This window comes from Myotis lucifugus, unplaced genomic scaffold (assembly GCF_000147115.1).
Source record: "Myotis lucifugus unplaced genomic scaffold, Myoluc2.0 scaffold_141, whole genome shotgun sequence".
Classification (NCBI taxonomy): Eukaryota; Metazoa; Chordata; class Mammalia; order Chiroptera; family Vespertilionidae; genus Myotis; species Myotis lucifugus.
Window position 1 is genome coordinate 1,056,600 of NW_005871189.1, and position 9,161 is coordinate 1,065,760.

General features: G+C 40.0%; 1 protein-coding gene across 3 annotated transcripts in view; it reads left to right on the forward strand.

The window, feature by feature from the left end:
- AGK (acylglycerol kinase) overlaps nt 1-9,161 on the forward strand; it is a 73,157-nt gene that overhangs the window by 59,201 nt on the left and 4,795 nt on the right. For all 3 annotated transcript variants that reach the window (XM_006094717.3, XM_014460826.2, XM_006094719.3), the window contains exons 11-13: nt 206-263; nt 4,532-4,679; nt 5,123-5,220. In XM_006094717.3, coding sequence (XP_006094779.2) covers nt 206-263; nt 4,532-4,679; nt 5,123-5,220 — 304 coding nt within the window. The remainder of the gene's footprint in view (nt 1-205; nt 264-4,531; nt 4,680-5,122; nt 5,221-9,161) is intronic.

Genomic DNA, 9,161 nt, shown 5'->3' on the forward strand with positions numbered 1-9,161 from the left:
TTGCAAGGATCTAGCTCCTGTGTAACTAATTGCGTACTGTTTGACATGGCATTGAAATTCAGATTTAAAATGTTCTATAATACTCTTTTATGCTAAGCCATAATCCCCAGGCCTCAGAGCAGACACTCATAGGAGGGGTGTAATTTCTATCATGTTGATCATTCCTTTAATATTCTAATTAGATTTTTATCTTGATCTTTCTCAGGTACTGGTATCTTGGGCCCCTAAAAACCAAAGCAGCGCATTTTTTCAGCACTCTTCAGGTAAATGCAATTTACAATGTAGAAATGTTCCCTGAGTTATTTTGTTGTTATACCAGGATGTGCATATTTGGATATTTAAAAAATTCTTTGTATCTGACAGATGTATCTGACATGCTCCAGGACTAAAATGAGGGATATTTACTTACATACAAGTTCAGAAAGCATTCCTCATGTACCAACTCATTCCTTCCATTACCAAGCCTATAGTTAATTTCTTTCTTTTAAATTTTTTTTAAAAATAAGTTTTTATTGATTTTAGAGAGAGGAAGAGAGAAGGAGAGAGAAAAAAACATCAATGAGAGAGAAGCATCAATCTGCTGCCTCCTGCACACCCGCTACTGGGGATCAAGCTGAAACTCGGGCATGTGCCCTGACCGGGAATTGAACTGGCAGCTTCCTGGTGTCTGGGACAATACTCAACCAACTGAGTGACACCGTCCAGGCGTTAATTTCTTTTTTATATAGACAACTTTCCATTGTCTATTCATTCACTCACTCTGGCCGGACAAACCTTGAACAGAATGACCTATATCTCATCAATCATTTGCTTGTCTGAATTAGTATCTAGAAATGAAGATTTGTTTCTGAATATATCTTATCATACAGGTTTGATATATTTCCCTGATTAAGACTCAAAAAGTCCCCACCAGTGTAATATATCAGGTTTCAAACCATGCTAACCAAATATGGGTGGTGGTTACTGTATTGGCCGGTCCAGATATAGGACCAGAGGAGGTTCCATTAGTGGTGCTGCTATAGGCTGTATACTGAAAAATGTTCACATGGAGAAAAACTGAACGATGTGTGTTAAAGAAAATGCTAATATGTGTCATCCTTACCTGTGGACTACACAGTGTTCAGATTTTATGCAAATCAAAGTAGTATATTCACAGTTTGGCTGGCTGATCTGAGGACGGGCAGATGAAGTGAAAAGTTTGGTTATGTTAATATTCATATTATCATGTGGTTTTCTAATTATGGAAGTAGTATATGTCCATTGCAAAACATTGCTCCCTTTACCTTCCAAATAAATTTCGGTTAGTAAAATGCATAATTACTGTTGCTCAAAGGAATAATTTCATTGGTGGAGACGTGAGTGTACGGTATTTAGGAAGAAATCTAGTAACTAGTAGAACCTGGGAGAATCAAACTATTCCAACCATTTCTTTAGCAAACCATTATTGAATATCTGTTGTGTGGCCAGCCCTTCTATGTGCTTGGAATACAGAGTTCAATAAGACAGGTTTCTGCCTTCAAGAAATGTGCATGTGCTGAGAGTGAAGCACAAGTAAATCAATTTGGCAAGTGTGATGAGAGAAACACAGAAGAACTAGATGGAGGAGAGAGGAGGGTACCCACCTCTGACGGAGGGCCAGCAGTCTTCGCAGCGCAGGTGCCACTTCTAAATATTGAAGTATCTGTAGGACTAGATAAAGGGCCTTCTTGGTGGAGGGCCAGGGTATGTGAAGTCACAGCGGTGAAACCTGGTCTTTCATTATGGCAGTAGCATGGCCGGAAAGGGACTTTGAATGTTAGGCAGGGGCAGTTTATGGCAGATGGGATCTGACATTTATTGATAAAGCACTGGTGGGGACTTATTGAGTCTTAGGGAAATAACAGAAATCTTTTGGCAGCAGTGAGGACAAGAGATTGTGTGGGTAGCTAAAGGCAAGGGCATCAAGGGTGAGAGGTGGTCATGAGGTGTAGACTGGGGTGGTAACAGTGAGCATTGACAACAGAGATGGGTTAAAGAGATATTAAGGTGGAATCCTCAAAAGTTGGAAGGAGAGTCTAGGATTCTGAGATTTCTGGTTTGAGGGACTACAGTTTAATAACTAAGAGCTTTCCATTAATTTTGATAATACTGGCTTAAGATCAAGTGTGTGAAGATGAAATTTTCAGTTTGGCACATACTGAGTTTACCATACCCCTGGTACTGAGTTTACCATACCCCTGGTACAGACAAGTGGAGGTACAGTTGTGACTTAGGTCTAGAATTTGGCAAAGAGATGTGGGCTGAAGAAATAATTTACATGTCTGAAGTGTATGAGTAGCATTGAAACTGTGGGTTTGGTGACGTTACCATTGAGAGAATAGATGGTGAGAAATAGCCCTTAGGAACCAGGGAAGATGCCTGAGAAGTGCTAAGAGGAAGTGGAGGAGAGAGTACTGATATAGGAGCCAATGGAAGAGAGACTTTCAGGAAGAAAGTGAGATTTTAAGAAACAATAACGAAGAGTCTAAAGACAGGAGAGTATCCATTGAATTTGGTAACCTCTGAAGGTTTGGTAAGTGGAGGGGCTGAGCCATACTGAAGAAGGTTAAGGAATAAACAGGAAGGTAAAGTGGAGACACCAAGGGTAGTAGGCAACTCCTTCAAGAAGCTTGACTTTGAAGGGAAATGAGAAAGTCAAAAGCTAGTGAGAAAAATAGGATCAAAGGAGTGTTGATTTTTTAAAATGGAAAGATATCCATGTCTTTACACCATGAAGCAACAGGAAAAAAAGGGGAGGGGGTGAACGAAAGGAGAGAAAAAGCATGACTGAGCTGGCAGAATCCATGAGCAAGTAGAAGGGTATGGGACCTAAAGTACTGGGTTATCCTTGGACAGAGGAAGGGACACTTCTTCCTTGAGACAGGAGAGAAATGAAGGAGTGGTCCAGATGAAAACAAACAGGGAGAGTTAAGGCAGTTCTCACTGAGATCCTGGTATTCTCTCTGAAGTGTAGGAAGCAGCGTGACCTATTGAAAATGAGGTGATGATGCTATGGGGAATTTAAAGATAAAGAAAATAGGGAAGTTTAGAAGGATTATCAAGTGGCACTGAGGACCTGAGACCAAGAATTGGCTATGACACAGATATGCTTGCTTGGGTGATTGTTTTCCCTGTATCAATGCTCAGCAGGAATATTTTCCCCTCCAATAATGCTGAGCCTTGATGAAGTAATACAGAAACCTAGTGACAAGACTGATCCAGAATTGGAGCTTCTCAGGGCACATATTGTGGAAGACTAAAGACACGAGAGGGCCAGGAATGATGGAAAAAGAGCATTAAGTAATTAACTGATAATTAGGCACTGAGGGAAAATGGTGTGGTCAGGGACTGGACTTCTCAATGTAATAGAAAACTTGGGTGTGGGTAGGATCTTGAGGGGCCAAAAAATAACTCCCCTTTCTTCCTCTTCTGAGTTTGGACCAAGTTATAAAAACAAACGCAGGAACAGGCAGATGGAGATGAGAATATTAGCTTTAGAAATGTCAGCAGGAGTGATGGACACAGCTGAGATGTGTAGTCACTGTCTGATTTCTCAATATCCCAACTGAATTTATCCATTAGTGCAGACTGCCATAGTATGCTCATGGCGTGATAAAGCAGCACAAGTGTGAGTCAGAGAAGAGGGGCTGGGTCCATGCATTGAAGAGAAGTAAGAGGTGGAGTGAGAAAAGAAAGAGTTGTTACTCTTTTGTAATTCACCCGTGAAAGCTTAAGAACAGGGATTAGTTTGCCCAAAAAAGACATATATTGGGCACAAGAGAATCAACAAGATAAGTAGATTATGGGGTGTGATTACAGGGGTATAGATGCCCAAGATGGAATAATTTTGGGTGGCAGGAAGGACCAGATGTGGTTGTGGAAATGAGCAGCTGTGGTGAATGAGAGGTGATGTTGAGGGCTAGGCTGTTGCTTTAGTAGTTCCTGTGCAAACTGTTGAGACCCAGGACGACACTGGGCTTGGGGTGCAGGAAGTAGAAGACAAAACACCTAGAGTGTGAGAATGATGATCTTTGAAGCAGGAGTGAGGAGCCTGGAGTTGGGTTGCAAGGCTGGGCTACACCATTCTGGCCGCTGTGGGAAGACGATTCCAAAAGTGAAGAAAGTATTGATGCAGCTGAATTCATCAGTTTCTTTTATGTGTCATCATTAGTAGACCAAAGATAATTTATCCTGGGGTAGGATCTATGCTCATTCATATTGGGGTTTGTGGACAAGTATAAGCAATTGTTGATAGTCCACTTTGATCTCCTCTCTGCTCCACGTGACAGATCAGTGGAGGCAGCAGTCACTGAGTTCATGGTTTTCAAGATAGGCCTTTAACAGGAAAAGAAAGCCTGAGGACCATGTTCCAAATTAGAGACAGTTCCATCCAGGGAGAAATTAGTTGGCTTTCTAGCAGGTGTAGGCAGAACACTAACCTTTGCATAGAGAAACTCCCAGAGGTTGGAATTTTGTGTTCATGACAAATGTTTTTCTCTCTTCACTTTAAAAGGAGTGGCCTCAGACTCATCAAGCCTCTATCTCATACATGGGACCTAAAGAGAGACCTCCCAGTGAAGCAGAAGAGACCCCTCCACGGCCCTCTCTGTACCGGAGAATATTGCGAAGACTTGCATCGTACTGGGCACAACCGCAGGACGGTGAGCAGCAGGTGGTCGAAGATTGAGAGCCCTGGTCAGTTCAGGACTGCCTAACGCAGACCCCCAAATCAGTGTCAGGCTGACCTGGAGCAGATGCCTTCTAAGGACCATTGCAGTCAGCCTTCTGTGCACCACAGAGCAGGGCCCAAGCCAGGACAACGTCCCATGAGTGGGAACACCCCGTGTCATTTAAGACAAAACAGTGGCTCCCTCTTTCAGTCACTGAGCTTTATGTATTTCTGGCTGTGTTGGTAGGATGTTTCAGGCATAGAGACTCCATTCTGAGCCTGGCCTTTTATCCCATATGTAAGAAGTATGCAATGAAGAAAAAGGTGGAGTTAGCAGACCGGCGGAGGCCAGCTAGCAGCTGGCAGCTGGCCGTGGGTGGTGGAGGGTGAAATGTTAATGGGAGAAATTGACCTGTGTCTAATACATTCACACAGGCCTTTCCAAGGAGGTGAGCCCTGAGGTCTGGAGAGATGTGCAGCTGTCCACTATTGAACTGTCCATCACGACACGGAACAGCCAGCTTGACCTAACTGTAAGTGTGCTTTTTATTGGTATCTGGGAGAAGTGACAAAGGTGACATGCTCTTCCACTAATTCAGTATTTTTACTTTTACCCTGTGGCAGTAGAGAGGAAGGAAAAATAGCAATGAGAAGAAACAGCTGAGCAAAGTAGTGGCTGAAAGCTTAAGGGGCTTGATCACATATTCTGGGCACTGCTTAGAAAGACTGAGGGCCAAAGACCTTTAGAATGAAGAGTTAGCTTGCTCTCATTTGTCACAGGAATAAAAAGTCATGGAACTTTCACTTGAGTGACTATATTAAATATGTAGGTTTAGGTCCCCAGGAGAAAAAAACTCTATACACACACACACACACACACACACACACACACTCACACACACATTTATGTATATGTATACACAAACACCTATCTGTTTACATATTATTTTAGTCCAATCTATTGATATGCACTGTCCTATATGGTAGCATGTGGCAGTTTAAACAAATTAATCCCAATTAAATAAAATTGAAAACTCAATAGCCGTATGTGGCTGGTAGCTACCATACTGGAAAGCAAGATCTAAACCGTTTCCATTACTGCAGAAGTTTTAGCATTACAGTAGATAGTGCTGCTACCTACAATACACTAAAAAATTCTGAAATAAAGCAGAGGTTGGCAAACTGGTCTGCTACCTGTTTTTGTATAGCCCACAAGCTAAGAATTGATTTTACATTTTTAAATGGCTGGAAGAAAGTCAAAATAATTAATAATTTGTGATAATGGAAAGTATATGAAATTTGAGTTCAGTGTCCATAAATAAAGTTTTATTGGAACACAGTCGTATTCATCCACATACATGCTGTCTGTGGCCAGTTTTGTGCTGAGTAGTTGTGACAAAGACTATGACCTAAAAGCCTCCAACATTTGCTATCTGGCCATTCACAGAAAGTTTACTGGCCCCTGATATAGAGAAAGCCTTAGTAGTGTATATTAATGAGAATGCCAATAGAAAAGTTAACCTGAACTCTAGACTAATTATTATAATCAGGTTTTATGCAAATCAGAGTAGTGTGCTTACAGTTAACCTGGTCAGTCGGGAAACGGGCACATGGAATTGAAGGCAGTGATGAATGTGTGAGTGGAGTGCGAGGAATGCACTGAAAATTTTTATCCCAATGTAAATATTCAGAGTATTGAGTTGTTTTCTGATTATAAAAGTAATGCATGCTTATTGTATAACATAGCTCCCTTTACCTTCTAAATGAATTCCAGTTGGATTAAGAATTAAATGTAAAGAAATAGGACCATTAAAGCCCCAGACCAAAATCTAAGTGATTATCAATATAAACTTGGGGAGGACCAGGCCTTTCTGAGCATGGAACCCAAGGCAAAAACCATACTGATGTATTTGTCATGTTTTATTAAAAAGAAACTATAGGCAACATGTTTAATGACAAATTGTGGGAAATAATAGAATGTGATAGACCAGGCGTTAATAGCTTTCCTTTGTAACAGACTCCTTTGGATAAATTGGGCAAAGGACTAAAATAGATAGTAGCCGTAACTGGTTTGGCTCAGTTGATAGAGCGTCGGCCTGCGGACTGAAAGGTGCCAGGTTCGATTCCGGTCAAGGGCATGTACCTTGGTTGCGGGCACATCCCCAGTAGGAGGTGTGCAGGAGGTGGCTGATCGATGTTTCTCTCTCATCAATGTTTCTAACTCTCTATCTCTCTCCCTTTCTCTCTGTAAAATCAATAAAATATATTTTTAAAAAAATAGACAACAAAGGGCAAGAATAGAAATTCACAAAAGAAATAAAGATGAAAAAAAAGCTTGTATTTCCTGAATATATACTACACGCTATGCCCTGTCCTTAGAATTTTACATTATCAACCTTCATGTCTACATTAGTAGGTAGATATAACTTTTAGCTGTATTTCATAAGTAAGGAAACAGGACAGGTACTCAACATCCAAGAAATGCAAATTGAATAGTAACTACTGAACTGTCATAGATTAAAAAGCATGCTAGTGTTCAGTGTTGGTGTGGGTAGGGAAATGGGCAGTCTTGCGTATTTCTGATGGGAATATAAATCAGAACATCCTTCCTCAATGGCATCTTGGCTGTATATATGAAGCATCTAAAATATAATCATACCCTACAGAAGTCAACAGACTAATACTTAGTGTAGACAGCCCTTATTTCTTACAGCATGGACTTCTGGAAACATAGGTGAATGTGAATGTATTATGGTTTTAAAAGATAGATTCTGTTCTAGAGGGATTTAAAAAAGAAAGATAAGATTTCTAATTGTACATGTCCTTTATACCCAATCTCTGATAGTATGTATTTCCAGTATTTTGTTCATATTCTTTAACACCGTTCTTTTCTCTGATGATTGAATACCAGTGAACTGATTGAGTTCAGTGAGTGTGCGATTGTGGCTCAAGATAAGCCACATGAAGCAAGCTGAGTACTTTTATCTCTGTGGCAATTATAAAAGTATATGATACTGTGCTTCTTATCACTAGTAGCACATTCATTTTTTCCCATACCTCTTTATAAAAATAAAAGCAAGTGCAATAAAATATTCAGAGACAATGAAGCTGCCAAGTCATAGCTCAAAATGTTCCTTTATCATTTAAAGACGTATATTCAGAGTCTCAAAGAAGCGTTAGGGGTGTGGAATGTGTGAAAATTAGGATCTCTTGTGCAACTATGCTCAATGTATAACAGCAGAACACATGAAACAAGCTAATCAGGGGACTGATTCAATCCACCTATTTAAACGGTTGTCTCTGTATTTACTGACATGGAATGATGATCATCATGTATTGTTAAATGGAAAACCAGGTTAAATTGATTTGCACCAAATGCTTCCATTTTTATTTTGAAAAGAAATACTTCCACCTATAAAGTAGTTTTGTGAATGGTAGAGGTAAGGCCCCAATTTTATATTTTTCCATGTAGAAAGCTAGTGTTGAAGAACCACTTATTCAAATGTCTACCCCGCCTCTCTCTCTCTCTCTTTCTCTCTCTCTCTCACACACACACACAACACTGATTGCAAAACCTGTCGAACATCAAGTGTCTGCACATGTGGAAATGTCTGTAGTTTCTCTATTCAGTTGCTCTATTTTCCTATAGTTGTACTAGTTCTGTGCTTCTCTTAATTAGTATTGTTTTACAGGTCCAGTTTTTCCTTATTTTTAAAGAATCTCCTAGCTATTCTTGACTCTTTGACCTCTATAAATCCCTTGGGATGTTTATTATATTAAGTTCCACATAAAAATCTGTTACACTGATCAGAACTACACCTGTAGGTCAATTTGAGGGAAAATGACATTTCTACAATATTGACTCTCCTATTGACTGAATGGGCATCGCTCTGTATTTATTTAGATTTTTATTTTTTCATTGAATTTATTGGGATGACACCGGTTAACAATTATATAGGTTTCAGGTGTAAAATTCTATAATACATCATCTGTATATTGTATTGTGTGTCCCCCACCCCAAGTCAAGTCCCCTTCCATCACCATCTTACTCCTTTTACCCTCTTCTACCTTACCCCATCCCCCTGCCCCTCTGGTAATCACTATATTATTGTTTATCTATGAGGGGTTTTGTTTTTTGCTTAATCCTTCCGCCTTTTTCACCCAGCCCCGAAACTTCCCTCCCCTCTGACAGTTGTCAGTCTGTTCTCTATGAGTCTGTTTCTATTTTGTTATTTTATTAAATTCCACATATGAGTAAAATCATATGGTACTTGTCTTTCTCTGCTTTCACTGCCTCATTTCACTTAGCATAATGCTCTCCAGGTCCATCTATGCTGTCACAAAGGGTAAGATTTCTTTCTTCTTAACGGCTGAGTAGTATTCCATTGTGTAGATTTTCAATGTCCTTCAATGAAGTTTCATAGTTTTCTTCTTATAACATTTTGTCTTTGCTTATGTGTATATATACATATGT